At 38.4% G+C, this 19,043-nt stretch overlaps 1 protein-coding gene across 4 annotated transcripts in view; it reads left to right on the top strand.

Moving 5' to 3' along the window:
* The window catches only part of ralgapa1 (Ral GTPase activating protein catalytic subunit alpha 1), a 218,052-nt gene that overhangs the window by 143,751 nt on the left and 55,258 nt on the right, over positions 1 to 19,043 (top strand). For all 4 annotated transcript variants that reach the window (XM_059956726.1, XM_059956722.1, XM_059956707.1 and 1 more), the window contains exons 33-34: positions 11,895 to 12,756; positions 18,750 to 18,821. In XM_059956726.1, the coding sequence (XP_059812709.1) occupies positions 11,895 to 12,756; positions 18,750 to 18,821 (934 nt within the window). The remainder of the gene's footprint in view (positions 1 to 11,894; positions 12,757 to 18,749; positions 18,822 to 19,043) is intronic.

Consider the following 19,043-nt stretch of genomic DNA (forward strand, 5'->3'; position numbering starts at 1 on the left):
AATGTCATGGGCTCTTGTCTTGTTAAGTAAACTTGTGTGTGGCACTTTGTCAAAGGCCTTCTGAAAATCCATGAACATCCACCAATTCTCCTTGTCTATCCTGCATATTATTTCCTCAGAATTTTGTCAGGCAAGATTTTTCCCTAAAGGAAACCATTCTGACTTTGACCTATTTTATCTTTTGCATCCAAGTATCCCGAAACCACATCCTTAATAATCAACTCCAACATATTCTCAGCCGCTGAGTTCAGGCTAACTGGCTCTGATTGGGACAGTGTTGTCATTTGCAAACTGTACTTAGCCACACAATCATAAATATAATGTGAGTAGAGCAGGGAGCTAAGCCCTGTAGTATACCTGTGCTGATGGTGAGTGTGGAGGAGATGCTGTTGCCAATCTCTACTGACTGGGGTCTTCCAGAGAAGAAATCAAGGATCCAGTTTCACAGTGAGGTACTGAGGCCCAGCTCTTTGATCTTGGTGATGAATTTTGAGGGGATGATTGTGTTGAATGCTGAACTGTAGTCAATCAAGAGTATGCTGATGATTGCATGTCCAGAGCTGAGCAAAGGGATTAAAAAAAAAAATGGCATCAGCTATTGACTTGTTTATGATGGTAGGCAAACTGGAGTGGATCTGGGTCACCATTCAGGTAGGAGTTAATAGACTTCATGACCAACCTCTCAAAGCACTTCATCACAGTTGATGAAAGTCACTGAGGCAGGTTTCCATGTTTTTCTTGGGAACTGTTACGATTGGGCAGATACCAAAGACTTCCAAACTGATGTTGAAGATGTCCATAAACACTCCAGTCAGTTCATTAGCACAGGTCTTCAGGACTTGATCATGTATGCCAGCTGGGCCAGATGCTTTTCAGGAATCACCCTCCTGAAGGATATCCTTATGTCAGTCTGAAAGACTGCGATCAGGGTTGTCCGGGACTTTGGAGGTTCATGAAGTTGCCTCCATATTTTGTCAAGCATGTCAATTGGTGAGTATTTGGGTGTGGCAGTAAACTTAGCCTTGATGGTGAAGCCTACATCCAGTGTATGGAGAAAGGAAAAGCTTTGGTAAAACTGGTTTATGTATTGCCAACCTTTCATCATTCTTCCAAATCATAGAACTTCTTGCACATTAAGACTGAGAACCTTTACCAGAAGCAAAGGTGCAGCTCAAGGAGGTAGCTCGGGAATTCTGGAAAGTCTCTAGGAATAGGTGATACTTTGCCAGTTGCCACACTCAGTAAATGGGTAGAAATTGTAAAAGATCAACCTTGCTGTTTTAAATGTTATAATTATCTTGACAGACCTTCTATATTTTGTGTTCTTTCGAAGTAGCCACATCTCCTCAGCCCCATAAGCCCCTATGGGGACATAAGCGTAAAAAGTATCATAGAAAAATATATGATGGAGTAACCATTTATAGACTGTGAACAGAGAAGATTTAAGGAGAAAATGACCCATGATGCTTGATTTTACTTTAAATCTCTTGTTTACTGAAATTTCATTTTCTTCTGTGAAATTTATTAATTTTAATAACTTCTGAATTTTATTTTTTTCTTTGAATCATATTCCAAATGTCAAACAAATTTGAATGTGGATAAAGCTCTTCTGGTTTACTAATAGAGATTTTCCAGTCTTCCTAGTTTTGGCTAATAGATTATGCACTTGTAATGCAGCCTGTTTAACAAAGTTTCCAAAAGGCGTTTAATAAGATGCTGTAAAATAAGAACCGAGCATAAGAGTCTAGCTTTATGCAGCAGAGATGTACAAACCCCATTTCCAGAAAAGTTGGGATATTTTCCAAAATGCAATAAGAACAAAAATCTGTGATATTTTAATTCACGTGAACCTTTATTTAACTGTCGAAAGTACAAAGAAAAGATTTTCAATAGTTTTACTGACAACTTAATTGTATTTTGTAAATATACACAAATTTAGAATTTGATGGCTGCAACACACTCAACAAAAGTTGGGCAGAGGCATGTTTACCATTGTGTTACATCACCTTTCCTTTTAATAACACTTTTTAATCATTTTGGAACTGAGGATACCAATTGTAGTAGATTTGCAATTGGAAATTTTGTCCATTCTTGCTTGATATAAGACTTCAGCTGCTCAACAGTCCGTAGTCTCCGTTGTCTGATTCTCCTCTTCATGATGTGCCATACATTTTCAATAGGAGATAGATCTGGACTGGCAGCAGGCCAGTCAAGCACACGCACTCTGTGTCTACAAAGCTACGCTGTTGTAGCCTGTGCAGAATGTGGTCTGGCATTGTCCTGCTGAAATAAGCATGGACATCCTGGGAAGAGACGTCACCTTGATGGCAACTTATGTCTCTCTAAAATCCTAATATACACCTCAGAGTCAATGGTACCTTCACATACATGCAACTCACCCATGCCGTGGGCACTGATGCACCCCCATACCATCACAGATGCTGGCTTTTGCACCTTTCGCTGATAACAATCAGGATGGTAGTTTTCATCTTTGGCACAGAGAACTCGACGCCCGTTCTTTCCGAAAACTAGCTGAAATGTGGACTCATCTGACCACAGCACACGGTTCCACAGTCTTTTGGTCCATCTGAGATGAGCTCGAGCCCAGAGAACTCGCCGGCATTTCTGCATAGAGTTGATGTATGGCTTCCCCCTTACATAATACAGTTTCGAGTCGCATTTCTGGATGCAGCGACGGACTGTGTTAAGTGACAATGGTTTTCCAAAGTACTCCCGAGCCCAGGTGGCTATAATTGTCACAGTAGCATGACGGCTTCTTAGGCAGTGCCGCCTGAGGGCTCGAAGATCACGCGCATTCAACAGTGGTTTCCGACCTTGCCCTTTACGCACTGAGATGCCTCTGATTTCTCTGAATCTTTTCACAATATTATGTACTGTAGATGTTGAAAGACCTAAATTCTCTGCAATCTTGCGTTGGAAAATGTTCCTTTTGAACTGACTAACAATTCTCTCACAAATTTTGGCACAAAAGGGTGAGCACAACCCATCCTTGCTTGCAAAGACTGAGCCTTTGATGGACGCTACTTTTATACCCAGTCATGATATCTCACCTGCTACCAATTAGCCTGCTTAATGCGGAGTCTTCCAAACCGGTGTTACTTGAATATTCTGTGCACTTTTCAATCTTATTTAACTCTGTCCCAACTTTTGTTGAGTGTGTTGCAGCCGCCAAATTCTAAATTTGTGTATATTTACAAAATACAATTAAGTTGGTCAGTAAAACTATTGAAAATCTTTTCTTTGTACTTTTGTCAGTTAAATAAGGGTTCACGTGAATTAACATATCACAGATTTTTGTTTTTATTGCATTTTGGAAAATATCCCAACTTTTCTGGAAATGGGGTTTGTAATTGAGAGAGTTTTGGTGGTGAGAAGTGTATCCTTTTGGCTGAAGAGATTAGAACTAAAAGACACAAACCACAGGTAAGGAACAGATCATTTAAAAATGTATGAGGATGGTGAGTCCTTAGAAAACATACTTTCAAGGAATTGTAGAAACTAAGACTTAGTCATGGAAGATGTATATAATAGTAAAGCTGAAACGTAAATATCAAGAAGTATAAACAGCAAAAGGCATAAATGTTTTTTAAAAACCCTTGTATGTTGAAATGTTTGTGTGGGAATTGTAATAGTGCAGGCTACAGCAAAGGGTTAAATTGCTAACATAAATTAGGCAGAAGGAAACAAGGATATAGAGCCTAAGCAGCTGGACAGATACAGATTAGTCATAATTATATTGAAAAGCAACATAGCCTTAACTGGCTGAATGAAGCATTCTTGGTGCTAAATTCATCTTGTCATTTTACCCTAAAGTGAATTTTTTTGCTCTGTCTGTTGAGGGTCTCTCACAGTTTTATTTTCTTAAAATCCAGGTAGTTTGCACTGGATTTTCTTGCAGGAAACCTATTTCCAGGGAATTATTTTTAAATATTGATTTTTAAAAAATAAGATAGTCCTTTCTTCAATTTGTTTAAATCTTAAGTCAAAGTTGCTGATAAATTCTTTGAAATTAAAAGTTGTGACAATTATTTTTGTCCCAAAATTTTGCAACAAAATGAGTGGTAGTTTCCCATCTTCTAAAATAGTCGATTCTTACCAAAATATATGTAAATATGGCAGTGTTTCCCTGAATCTACCAGTTTTGGACTCATTTTAAATTTGCTGTCCTTCCAAAAACTAAAATTATTTTCAGAGTCGTTTGCCCAAAGATTGTCATAAGTGTTCTTAAATCTCACAAAAAGTAATTTTAATCTTTGAGGTCTGTTAAATGTTACATGATTCTATTGTCAAATAATCTCTTGTTTTAAATCTTAAAATGATTCAAAATAACTTTTAATTTCCTTAGGCTTATTTTTATAGTAGACAAAATGTATAATTTTGAATCTTACATTTTTGCTTTAAATATAAAATGCATTTAATGTATGTGTGAATAACTGGGTCTTTTGTCTAGATGGAAAAACAAATCCTGATGTCCAGAAGCAAACAAAAAAAATTGAAACAGATGAGTTCAATATCTCTCTGATAGGCTTTAGGTGCTGCTATTCACTATTCATACTGAGTTTCCTTAAGGGCAACAAAATGAAATTACAGATCAGATAAATGCTGAGCCCTTTTGCTACGTGCTAACAGCAGGTGATTTTTCTTGCCCATGGCATCTACGTGATGCTTTTCAGAGGAAGAAAATTACTTATCATCACTGCATTGTCCGAAGCATGTTTCATTCTTTTCAAGCAGTTTGGAACCTTTGGTTAAGTGCCAAACTATTCTAAACATAGCTGTTCCTAATAAGCTCAGCATTAGATTCAACAAGCTTGATTGGTGGTTGTCAGTAGGATAAGAGGTAATTACGAAATACAACAGCAATGAAGCAAGGTAGTTGGCAATTGTCCAAAGCAATGCCCTGATAGAAAAATAAAGATAATCATCTGCAGCTTACAATCAAAAGAAGGTTTGAAAAGGCTTCTGACTGCCTATTGGTATTCTTACTTTTTAGGTCATTTATAGAGAATTCAATAATTGCAGTAGAAAGCTTAATTAGAAGATCAAAAGATTTCATCTTTACATTTTACTTCTAAGTAGCAATGGTGTGGGGAAATTATTTGCTTTTACACTATTCATTTTATCTGCTGTAACAAAATGACAAAGCTGCAGAATTATTGCAGAGCCTTTACTACCTCATACACATCCATGTATATATTTATGTTCTAAGATAAAGCTACTGCGTATGTTTTTAAGTTGATTTCAAATATACGAAGTTCAGACCGCCAAACTCACTCTAATTTGTTCTGCCATTGACAATGGAAGGGATTTAATAAAATGTATTTCTACCTTCCATCTCTGTTATCATTTCCTGTTGTCCTATCTCTCTGATGTCAGAAACTCCAAAGTTATCATGTTGCACAGAATGTCATCAGCAGGTTGTTTAACCTTCATTTCTAACCTGATTTTTGTCTGATCTATTTTATTAAAAATTTATTGACATCAATTGACTTTCAGTTGGAAGCCTTTTCAATTCATACGCTAAAAGAAATGGAAAGGAATTGTATTCTGTTATTTAATGATTATTGTACATTTCAGTTCAAGTTAAGCCCCTCTACTTTAAAAGCTACAAAGGTCACCATCTAAATAAGCAATTATAGTAGTTAATCTTTATAATTTAAATTCTAATGAAATCACATTTTAGATTATCACCATATAATACATTAGCACTACTATAAGAACAAAATGTACAAAATATTTTTACAGAAGTGGATTTTTGTTAGGATTTTTTGATAGTTGAATTATCTTGCTTCAGTAAATGTATCTTATTGATAGTTTCAGGTTAACCATTCTCTGTAAGTGTCTACAGTTATCTGTTTCTGTACAGTTGTATATACTTAGTCTTTAGCAGTGTTTGGTTAAAGGCTTTATTAATGGCTGTATACACCACATCTGTAGATTTATACCGCTGGTGTATTATTTCCTCAAAGAGCTGTCACATTTTGCAAGACTGACTACTTAAGTAATGGTGTGATAACGCTGAAACAAAAACTGAAATGCTGGAATGCTTTAACTCATGAAAGAGTTTATAACACAAAATGTCAATTCAGTTCCTGTATTCACAGATGCTGCCTAAAGTGCTGACTGTTTCCAGTATTTTCTGTGTTTTCAGATTTCCAGTATCCAACATTTTATTTAATGACAATATGTCAATGCTACTTACAGATTAGACTTGCTTTGGGAAATTAAAATGATTGTATTCCTTGTGCTTCTCAAAATCAACAAATTCCACTATACTCTGAAAAGAGACACAAGTGTGGACTAATAGTCATTTTTATTACTAAGGACTTAATCAACTAATGTTCCCAGTGTTCTGCTTTTGTGCATTTTAGGTTATCTTTCTTGATCTGGTCTTGTTGTCTGATCTCTATTTTCCTCCTTCCCCTATTTCCCCCCCCCCCCCCATTCACAAATTATTTCTTCATGCCTCCTCCAGATTTTTCTTACCCTCTTGCTATTCATTGCATGCCCACTCCCATATCCTGGATTTGCATTCCTTGCACTATTTTGCTGTCATCTCCTAACCCTCACTCCCAATTCCACCTATCCAAGTAGACTTCGAGCTGACATAGAAATGGTTGTTTCAGGCTTTCACCAGGCTTCTGCTTAGCCACAGCCTAACTCCATTGTAGTGTAGTGGTGCTGAGAGAAACTTAGCTTCCAGGTGTGTGCACATCAATAGAAGTGCATGTATTTCCTACCACTGGCCACTCAGCACCAGCCCAGTGGTGCTTCTGAACAATTGTGGAGCATGCTTTGTGAATCCTAATATAGCGTTTCATTGGCGAACTGTCTTCAAAACTTCGAGACTCATTTGTAGGCATGCATGTGGTTCTTTACATTTAAACTTTTTAAGTTGGTGTTTGCTCTTAAGATTTAGAATACATTGTGTCAAATAAGGCACTACTGCAATACGCTTTTTCTTCACATGCTGCCAGCTGGTTTTCAGTTTTGCAAATGGAAATGCAAGATTATTTGTATTGGTGGTGCATGGAACCAAATATACATGGTTTCCATGTTTTACTACTTTCTTTGTCATTGACCTTGAATCTGTTCTTAAGCACTTGAGAATTCATATGCATTGCCTTTGAACAAATGCATACCTTGCAACATTGTTGTATAGCTAATAGATAAGCCTTTGGTCAGTTATCACCATTGTAGTTACTGTCTAAATATGCATGGTACATAATCATTGTACCTTTTCACTTAATAGTCTACTCTTGATCCAATATTCCAACTGTTCTTCCTACTTTCCAAAAGTTAAGTTTGTACTTGAATGTATTTCTCCAAATAGTTGTCTCTAAAATACTGTTCAGATAACAATTAAGATCAATATGCTGGATTTAAAAAATCATTAATATAGAAATCCAATTGTGATCCACTGCCTTTGTTTTAGTCTTGAAATATCTCGGTATTCATAAATATTATCCTGATTTTTCTCTGAGCAACAGCAGGATTCTGTAGTATTTTCAGGGTCAGATGCTCCATTATGGCAATTATTTGGCTTTTGAAAGATGGAAATTAAATCAATAACTCTTCTTCAGAAAATCAGTAATAATATTCAGCAAAAATTCAGAAAGATACGCTCAGTAGCTACTTTATTAGGAATCTCCCTTACCTAATAAAATGACCAAGTGACCATTGAGTGTATGTTCGTGATCTTCTATTGCTGTTGCCCGTCCACTTCAAGGTTCAACGTGTTATGCATTCAGAGATGCTCCTTTGCAGCACACCACTGTAGTAGTGTGGTATTTGAGTTACTGTCACCCTTCTGACAGCATGAGACATTCACCTCAGTTCTCTCATTCCCAAGGTATTTTTGCCCACAGAACTGCCACTCACTGGATGTTTTATGTTTTTGGCACCATTCTCTGTAAACTCTGGTGTCTGTTATCCTAAGAGATCCTAAGAGATCATCTTAAGAGATCATCAGAGATCCTAAGAGATCATCAGTTTCTGAGATACCCAAACTACTCCATCTGGCAACAACAATCATTCCATGGTCAAAGTCACTTCGATCACATTTTATTCTTGTTCTGATGTTTGGTCTGAACAGCAACTGAACTTCTTGACCATATCTGCATGCATTTATGCATTGAGTTGTAGCCATATGAGTGGCTGATTATATATTTTCATTAACAAGCAGGTGTACAGATGTACTGAATAAAGTAGTCACTGAGTATTTTCGTTTTATAAACCAATCTTTTGCTGAACCATGGGGTTGTTAAATTATTGACTTTACCAGAAACCAAGAAAGCATAACAAGCTGGAGAGAGAGTGAGTTGGGTGGGAAACAATAAAATTCCACGTATGTACATGAACATTTGTAGGAAGAAACATTAAGAACAGCCAAAACATCAAAAAGCTGATTTTTTCTTTCATGTTAAGGTTTTCTGTACTTTAACAGCCTGGATTTTTATTTATTTATTTTTTATTTAGCGATACAGCATGGAGTAGGCTCTTCCAGCCCTTCAAACCATGCTCCTCCAGCAACCCCAACAAACCCGATTAACCCTAACCTAATCACGGGAGGGACAACTTACAATGACCAATTAACCTACCTTCTACGTCTTTGGAATGTGGGAGGAAAGCAGGGGGCCCAGAGAAAACCCACACATTCTACAGGGAGAACATAGAGACATTCCTTACAGAACAGCGCCAAAAATGAACTCTATAAACTCCTGAATACCCAAACTGTAATAGCATTGTGCTAACTGCTATGCTAGTTTAGTGCCCTTGGAGAATGCAGAGATTTCAGCATGAAATAGGTGGCATTCCTCAGTGTAACTGTCGATCTGTTAAAGACTCCTATGAAATGGCTTGTACTCCAGAACATCCCAATGGAGTCCAGCAGGAGGGTAGGATTTTTCTGAGATCATTTCAACACACGCTATGCAATCTGCTTTCTGCTCTGGTGGCGCAGGATCTGCAAGATCTTTAAATTCACTCAGGAATGTCAGGAAAAACAGAAAATTTAAATGTCCTTTTGTTTTGCTAAATATTTATATTATATTACTCTAAATGAGAATCAGGATTATTACCATTGACTGTGTCATGAAATTTGTATTGCAACTGTAGTACAGTGCAATACACAAAAATTACCATGAATTAGAAAAAGAATATATATTTTAAAAAGTGCAAAAAGAGATCATAAAAGTGAGGTGGTGTTCATGGATCTTTCATAAATCTTATGACATAGGATAAGAAGCTATTCCTAAAAAAAACTGTGTATGTCTTCAGGGTCCTGTACTACAGATGGTAGTAATGTGAGAGGGCATATCATGGATGGTGAGGGTCCTTAATGATGGATACCATCTCCTTGAGACATTGCCTTTTGAAGGTGTCCTTATTGGTGGGGAGATTCGTCCCCATGATGGAACTAGCTGAGTTCACAACCCTCTGCGACTTTTCTGATCCTAGCATTGGCCCCTCAATTCCAGATGGTGATACAACCATTTAGAATGCTCTCCACAGTACATTTGTAGTAATTTGCTATAGAGTCTTTGGTAACAAACCAAATTTCTTCAAACTCCTAATGTAATATAGCCACTGACATGGTTCTTCATAATTGAATAATTATTCATAATTGAATCATATGTCAGACTCAGGATAGATCCTCACAGATATTGACACCCAGGAATTCAAAGCTGTTCATCCTTTCCACTGCTGACCCTCAATAATAACTGCTGTGTGTTCTCCCAATTTCCCCTTCTTGAAGTCCACAACCAATTCCTTGATATTGCTGATGTTGAGTGCAAGGTTGTTGTTGGAATGCCACTCAACCAGCTTATCTGTAATCTCATTCCTGCATACCTGCTTATCACCTGAGATTCTTTCAATTTATGGATGATGTTTGAGCTGCGCCTAGCCACACAGTCATAGGCGTAGAGACAGTAGAGCAATGGGCTAAACACACATCCTTGAGGAGTGCCTGTGTTAATTGTCAGTGAGTAGGAGTTGTTATTTCCGATCTGCATTCATTGTGGTCACCCAATGAGGAAGTTAAAGATCCAGTTGCAGAGAGAAGTGCACAGGTCTGGATTTCGAGTGATTAGTACTGATGGATGATGCTGTTGAATGCTAAGTTGTAATCAATAAACAGCAGCCTGACATAGATATTGCAGTTGTCCAGGTGGTCTAAGGGCGAGTGGAGAGCCAGTGAGATTTCTTCCACCATACATCTATTGTAGAAGTAGGCAAATTGCAGCAAGTCCATGTCCTTGCTCAGGCAGGGATTAATTCTAGCCATGACCAACCTTTCAAAACATTTCATCACAGTAGGTGATAGCCAGGTACATTATTGGAGTCTGACACCTTGCGAGGGTTCACCTTCTTAAAAGATGTTCTGCTGCTGGCCTTAGTTCCACTTAGGGATGTTTTAAAATCTTTCTGAACACCAGAGATATTTGTCATTGAAATACTGTATGTTTTGATAGCAAGCCAAGCTGAAGGCAGGGCTTTACTTTTCTCAAAGGCTTTTCTGAGTTTTATTGTTTTGACTCACCTGCTACACTCCATTAGATCAGTTAAATCCTTGCCACTGCTCAAGGACTTGACACCATATGGATAAAGAAGATTTTGGATTCATCTACCTTAAGCCAGACAGCTGGTGATTGTGTGTGTTAAATCACCAGCTGTAAAGTCTGGGATAAAGTATTGTTATTAAGCTAGAAGTAGAGATCCATGACTGAAGCTGGAACATGTGAAGTGATTTTTGTTTTAGACAAAGTCAGTGTCATCAACATGTGAGTGTGTGGATTAAGGATTTTTCACTTTTCATCCTAATTAGCAGTGAGTCTAATACATTGTAACTTAAATAGGTTGTACAATTTTTGTCCCCATTACTTTATTCCCTGACATGAAGAAACATTTCAGATACTTGTACACACAGTGTTGGAGGAACACAGTAGGTCAGACCGCATCAATGGAAAATAATAAAGATTCAGCATTACTCTGTATTTCCAGCATCTGCCGAATCTCTTGTGCTTGTGTCAAAAACTTCTACTTGCCTTTAAAATTAATTATATATTAACATCTTTTAAAAAGAATTAGAAATAGAAAACATCATAAACAATTAGATAAAAAAGAAACTTAACAATGTTCTCTTTCTGCCTCAAAGCTGTACTATTGGGGCAACACAGTAGCATAGTGGTTAGCACAATGCTTTACATTTACAGGTGACCTGGGTTCAATTCCTGCAGCTGTCCGTAAGGAGTTTGTACGTTCTCCCTGTGATTGTGTGGGTTTCCTCCGGGTCCTGCAGTTTCCCCCACAATCCAAAAACCTACCGGTTGCTAGGTTAATTGGCCATTGTAGATTGTTTCATTATTAGGCTAGGATTAAATCGGGATTGGTGGGCAGCGTAGCTCAGGGCCGGAAGGGCCTATTCTGCGCTGTATCTCAATAAATAAAGAAATATTCCCATTGAAATCAGTGATATGCAGGTCCTCCACCTGATCTTATTTGCATAGATACTGGGGAATCTTGGCAAGAACCTTTGTCCTTTGTTGTCCTTTTTTAAAAAAAAAGGGAACCTTTTGCTGAAGTACACTCAGGAAGGGGCTAGCAAGGCACGGGGATTAAGTTTGGGACTTGGATTTCCACATGTGCTAATAAATTTAAGGCTGAGAAATGCAAGGAACTGTCAGTATTTATGAGCAAAACCCAGGCCTATGTTTTAGATTGACCATACAGCCTTTGTATCTTTTAAAATGTGTTCAAATTGAGTCAAACACAATAGATTATACTATATATTTTTAATTTACTTTTTTAACTGGTGACTAAATAATCAATTAGTCAAAAATTTACAATTTTTTTCCACTTTTTTCTTGTAGTGAGGAGTCGCATACAGCAAGGTTTGATTTCAGTCGCTGCCCGGACTGTGATAATACATTTGGTAAATCATGTTGGCCATTATCCATTGAGCGGTGGCCCAGCAATGCTGACCAGTTTGATAAGCGAAAGCCATGACAATCCCTTTACTGACTGTGCTGAACTTTCCCCAGAACTTTTTGAGAATCCAAACCTCCAGTTTTTTGTGCTGAACAGTTCTACTCTTATTTCATACTTGGAAATCCCTATTGAGGGTAATATTCCAGGAGGAGGGATGTCAGCTGGACTCTCAACAGCTACCTCAAATGTTAGAGTGGTGATGCGTGATATATCTGGTAAGTACTCCTGGGATTCTGCAATTCTCTATGGACCACCTCATTGCTGTCAACAAAGGCAAATTGCTCACAAGTTCACAAATCTTCATGAAGAACAAATGGCTGAATCAGTCTTCAAAGAGACAGAAATTACTGATGTTGACTTAAGTGAATATTTGGTACCTCAAACAAAAAGAAGATGCAGAGAAATGGTGCCATCATGGGATGTAATTCATGATGATGAAGATGCCTTGGATGAGATGTTGCAATATCTGGGTTCCACCAGTCCAGAATGCCTGCAGAGAGCTGGAGTGCAGCTTAACATCCCGGCTCCCCCTCCAGTTTGTATTTCAGAAAAACAGGAAAATGATGTGATCAATGCAATCCTAAAACAGTACACTGAAGAGGAAGAATTTGTGGAGAAGCATGGCAATGACCTGAATATGAAAGCAATGGAGCAGGAAGAACCATCCCCACAAGAACCACAGTCTGTCTTTTACTACTGCAGGATGCTGTTAAATATTCTTGGCATGAATTCTTGGGACAAAAGGTAAGATATTTAATTGGTTGTATTTATATTTTAATTGTAATATTTTTGCATTGTATTTAAAGTTGTGATGTCCTTAGTCAGTTTATGCATTTTTTTTAAAGAAAAGCAAGAACACTTTCTTGGGCAAAAAATATTGTATGGTTTCTGCAGTTGTTTTGTAAAGCGTGGAAAAATAAATGAACCACTAATGAATGGAAATCATGCCCAGCAAATAAATTGAACATTTTACCCAAAATATAATCATTTCTCCAGTTCCTGTGTAGGTAGCAAAATCAAATTACCATATTCTGGTTACATTCCACAGATTCGTGCTGAAATTTCAAGAGGAAGCAAAAAAGCATGCAAATTATTGATAGGAATAGTGGTATTTGCATTTGGCAGGGATTAAAACTGAACTGTAAATGGTATATGATAGATGGGTAAGTCTGGGGAAGCTTTTTTAATCCTTAGAATGGGTAAGACTTGTGACTCATGCACATCAGTGTATGATGTGTAGGGGGTGGTCGGTTGAAATAAATGGCAAAGGTGTCTTCAAGGGAAGCTAAATAAGCAAGTGACAGAGTAAGGTAAAAGAGAGTATGTTGAGACTTGGGGAGATGTGTCATGTGAACCTCTAGCATGAACCTGCTTTTGTCTGTAAAACTACTATATACTCTTGTAGACATACTTCTGAACTGACTAAAGGATCCGATGCTTTTGCAAACTCCTGAGGAATTCAGTGAACCATACTCTTGAAAGTGCATACAGTCCTGATGGCGGAAGACATCGTGGTTGACTCTGTTTCTCTCTGCTGATTAAAGCATCAAGAAAGATTAAAATTGTCAAGGACGAGAGCGGAAGACTAACAGGTGTTCCATGCTGACTGCCAGTATTTGACCCATCTCTCTCCTCGCTACTCCCATCAGGCAGGTGGTGCAGGAGTCTTGGGTCCCACACTAGCAGGTTCAGGAGCAGTTGTTGCCCTGCAGCCATCAGGCTCCTGGAAGGGCTTCACTCGCCTCTGTGCTGAACAGGCTCCGCAGCTGTGAACTCACTTTCGGGGACTCTGCAGTTCATGTTCTGTGTGTTTTTCTTTGCCATTTGCACAATTTCATCGAGGCCAAGGGAGAAGGGCAAACTGGTATTCAGCTCACCTCTCTCCCAGGTTTACTCATTTCAGCACTGATCTGACTCTGCAGCTGAGACCTGCAATTATTGATACTCACCTCAGAGCTGAAATGGCTCCTTGGCTGTGGACTGCAGCCATCTAGCTCCTGGACCAGCTTTTTTGCTTCAGCGCTGAACTGGCACCATGGCTGTGGACTCACTTTCAGGAACTCTGGTTAATGTTCTGTGTGTTATTTGTTTACTTTGTTTACACAATTTATTCTTTTTTTTTAAGCACGTAAGGTGTTTCACGATCTTTGTTGTGTGGGGTTTTCTAATAGGATCTATTGTGTTTCTTTGTTTTGTGGCCACCTGTAAAAAGACAAATCTCAAAGTTGTGTACAGAATACATACTTTGATAATAAATGTATTTTTAGCTTGACAGTTTTCCAACAGCAGACTGAGGTTAATTTTCTGACCTTGTATCTATTCTGTCACCAAGGCCATTTGCTTCCATGTTGATGTTGTTTGTTCTAATTCATACATAACTTCGATTCATCTGCAAGTGAAAGCCCTGTCCGTGCCTTAATTGCATCCAATTCTATGATGTTCAGTCTCCCACTTTCCACACTGTATAATTTCTCATTTATGTTTCCATAAAAACCCTCCCAATAAATGAGATGTATGTTCTGCCAGCTTTGGCCTCTTGCATGTCTGATGACATATTCTGCATCGTCATTGTCAATCAGTTTGTATTAGTCACAGAATTACGGAAATTTACAGCACTGAAAGGACCATTTTGTCCACGATAGCCAATTTGAACAAAAAAACATTTACACGTTACTCCCATTTTCTGGCACTTGGTCTATTGCCTTGGTTAGTGCTTTTTAAGGATGCATTCAGGTTCTTCCCAAATCTTAGAAGGCTTGTGTCTCCGAACATTTTGTTTCTGAAATCCTTTTTCCCTTTGGCAATAATCCAGTCATGTAGCCTGGTTATTAATAGTTTTATAAGTGGAAATGTGTCTTTCCTGTTTCCAGGAATTTCATATACTGTTATGAAATTTTGTCTCATTTTGCTTTGATCCAAAGACCATAAGGCAGAATTAGACCATCTGACTCATCAAGTCTGCTCCGCCGTTCAATCATGGCTGATGCTTTTCTTTTATCTCCTCAACCCTAGTTCCTGGCCTTCTCCCTGTAACGTTTGATGCCATGTCCAATTAAGAACTTATCAATCACTGCCTTAAATACACCCAACAACCTGGCCTCCACAGCTGCATGTGGCAGCAAATTCACCACCCTTTGGCTAAAGAAATTTCTCCGCATCTCTGTTTTGAAAGGGTGCCCCTCTATCCTGAGGCTATACTGTCTTGTCCCAGACTCTCCTACCATGGGAAACATCCTTTCCACATCTACTCTGTCTAGGCCTTTCAACATTTGAAAGGTTTCAGTGACATCCCCCCCTCATCTTACTGAATTCTAGCGAGTACAGACCCAGAACCATCAAATGTTCCTTGTATGATAACCCTTTCATTCCTGGAATCATCCTTGTGAACCTCCTCTGAACCCTCTCCAATGCCAACACATCTTTTATAAGATGAGGGGCCCAAAACTGTTCACAATACTCAAGGTGAGGCCTCGCCAGTGCCTTATAAAGCCTCAGCATCACATCCTTGCTGTTGTATTCTAGACCTCTCGAAATGAATTTGCCTTCCTCACCGCCAACTCAACCTGCAAGTTAACCTTCAGGGTGTACTGCACAAGGACTCCCAAGCCCCTCTGCATCTCAGATTCCTGGATTTTCTTCCTGTTCAGAGAATAGTCCGCACATTTATTTCTCTATAACTGAAGTGCATGACCATGCATTTTCTAACATTGTATTTCATTTGCCACTTTTTTGCCCATTCTCCAAATCTGTACAAGTCCTTCTGCATCCTACCTGTTTCCTCAATACCACCTGCCACTCCACCAATCTTTGTATCATCTGCAAACTTGGCAACTAAGTGATCTATTCCATCATCTAAATCATTTATAGACTGCATAAAAAGAAGTGGTCCCGGCACCACTAGTCACTGGCAGCCAACCAGAAAAGGATCCTATTATTCCCACTCACTGCCTCCTACCAGTCAGCCAATACTCTAACCGTGTTAGTAACTTTCCTGTAGTACCATGGGCTCTTAACTTGGTAAGCAGCCTCATGTGTGGCAACTTGTCAAAGGCCTTCTGAAAATCCAAATATACAACATACTCTGCAACCCCTTTATGTATCCTACTTGTAATCTCCTCAAAGAATTCCAACAGGTTTGTCGGGCAGCAACTTCAGTTAAGTGAGTCTTCTAAATGTAGTTCTCCAGCCTGAATAAAATCCTTTTAAATAAAATCTTAACTGCACCTTTTGTAATGCTGTCGTGTTCTTGCTGAAATGCAGTGGCATTTTGCACTGTTTCCACTGTAACTTGTCTCCCTGTTCATTTTTACCCCATTTAAACCATTGGAGGCAAGTTGATCCACAGACCTTTGTTACAAGTATTAAGCCTTAATATGATCAGGTAAATAGGGAGAATGTCTATTTACCAAAAGTACCTTTATTGGCTCAAATAACAAGTATCTGAATTTGAACACCCACTGGATTTCCCTGACCCTCCATGAACGGTCAAAGAAGAGATAAAGTAATACCCAGGAAAAGATGTCTATGTTGGCCAGGTGTTCATCTTGATCCTGATGTAATCTCCATGTTTCCGATGTGGAGTGTTCTGCTTCTGCAATCGGCGTTCTCCACAGAGTTGTCCCTGTCTGAGCTCCCAACATCCTCCATTCTTATTCTTTTCCTTATCAAATCAATCTATAATGTTTCAATTTTATTGACTCAAGCTCATCTGACTGACCTGTCAGCTTCTTATTGGATCTGTCCCAGGGATACATGCGGTATTAACTAATGGTTCTTTCCTCTACCACCCTTGTGTACTAGGTAATTTCTTTTGCTCTTTCCAAATTGGTTCAAACCAGGTCAGCCAAGCACTGGGCCTGGGAGACCAGATCACATGCTGTTCTTTATAGCAGCCTGCAATTTGACATCATAAAGAGTTTCTTATCTGAAAATGATCCCAGGTTTAGAATATCATTAGCCAAAAACTCATTGTGCGTATGTTCAGTTGCTCTGATTAAGTTAACAAACTAACCAATCAGCAATAAGCAATTCAGATCCAGCCAATCAGGATCAAACATTCAACCCTGCCCATTCCCTGCTCACTTGAGAGGGTATACAAAGATATGTTTCTCAGGGGACGTAATTTGACTAACCTATGCCTGAAGAAGACGGTTGGGCTTACCGTTGAAACGTTGCAATAGTTATATGTATATAACTGTTAAGGCCGAAGTATAGTATTTGTTATCTCTTAAGCAAGAATCATTTCACCCAACAGTTCACAAAATGGCAGCCTCCATTTGTGTGACCACATGGCAAGAGCAAACTTTTTTTTGTCTGTTTCCATGTCTTTGCCTCATTCCTGTTTGCTGATTTGTAGATTTTAGTTCTTTTTGATCAGCACCTTATTAATGACCTTACCCACCTGTCATGCCATCTTCAGAGAAACATTGAATCAAACACTAGAATCATTATGTTTCTTTTCAGGTAACGTGATTTCTATGTCTGTATCAGTTTCATTTTTGTGAACCAACATGGTGTCCATTTTAGTAAATGCAGTCTGTAACTAAGTGAATGGCAGAAGGCATCATGCTCCTCCAGAGCAGATCCAGAAAACTGAATAAAGCTTCCTCTGTGCAATCTCATTGAACACTGCCAGAACAGGAACTGTATGGGTTAAATACCGAATATTGTCCCCTGCCCTCTTCCATTTTGCAGATCCAGGGTAGGGTCTGTTTGTGCTTACTTCCTTCCTTTCAGATACGGATGGAACAAAATGATAAATTCCATCAATGTATCTCCATCACAGTTGAGAAAGCATTAGCTGGAGGGGAGAGCAGTACAGTAGTTGCTGTGTTACCCAGGATCAGAAGAAATTGCAAAGAGTTTTGAAAGCAGCACGATCCATCCTCCTCTCCATTGACTCCATTTACACATCTCTCTGCCTCAGGAAAGTAGCTAACATAATCAATGACCCTTCCCACCCTGGTCATTTCACTCTTCCCCATCTCCTCTCAGGAAAATGATGCAATGGCCTAAGAGCACAAAGCACCAGACTAAGGAACGTTTTCTATTCCACTGTTGTCAGACTGTCAAACTGACCTCTTGTACACAGAAAACTGGATTCCTGATTTCCCAGTCCATCTCGTTGTGCTCCTTGTACTTTATTTGTCTGCCTGCACTGCACATTCTCTGCATTCATTGCACTTCATATTCCTCATTTTTTTTTTTACTGATGGTATTGCCTATACAGATGGCACACAAAACAGAAGTTTTACACTGTATCTTGGGCAAATGTATCAATAATAAACCAATACTTATACCATGATGCTCCAACTAGGTTAAATGTTGCCTTTGACAATGAGAACTGTTCACCTTTTCTGTGGTATTTACTGTAGCTCTTGTAGTTGTATCAACATTGTCATTATTGTAAGTTAGGAACTAAGCAATTAAAATAAAATCCATACTAAGTACAATATTGGTGTTGCTTGATGACATAATCACAATTTAAAGACTTACTTTGATAATTATTAAGGAGTTTAATAGGGCAGCAATTTACTGTTGCAGAGTTCTTGGATAAATTAAATTATCTGTAAGTTGCTATAATGATTTTTGTTTTCATTTTATAAATTTTGATTTCCCTTATGTTTCATTGTAAGTACTTAAGTGCATCCTAGTTTTGATTTATTGCAGTAAGCTTTATCTATCTTGGGGGAAAATATTATAATCTCAATTCTAACTTAAGCATTGTTTCATTACAGGACTACTTTCCATCTTCTAAAGAAAAATGAAAAGCTGTTGCGAGAACTAAAAAACCTGGACTCTAGGCAATGGTGAGAATTGTGATATCCTTCATGTTTTCTCTTGTATTTCATTAATTTGTAGCATAACTTTTAGAGCCTTGTCTCCATGGAGACAGGTATTCTCTCATCATTTTGGCTATTAATGTAGATAATATGCTAGGATGTGAAGTAACTTCTTTATGTAAATTAGTCATGTGCTTTAAACTGCATTACCAGCAATTTCAATACCATACATCTAGGATGAATTAATTT

Source organism: Hypanus sabinus, chromosome 2 (genome assembly GCF_030144855.1).
Source record: "Hypanus sabinus isolate sHypSab1 chromosome 2, sHypSab1.hap1, whole genome shotgun sequence".
In the NCBI taxonomy this organism is placed as follows: Eukaryota; Metazoa; Chordata; class Chondrichthyes; order Myliobatiformes; family Dasyatidae; genus Hypanus; species Hypanus sabinus.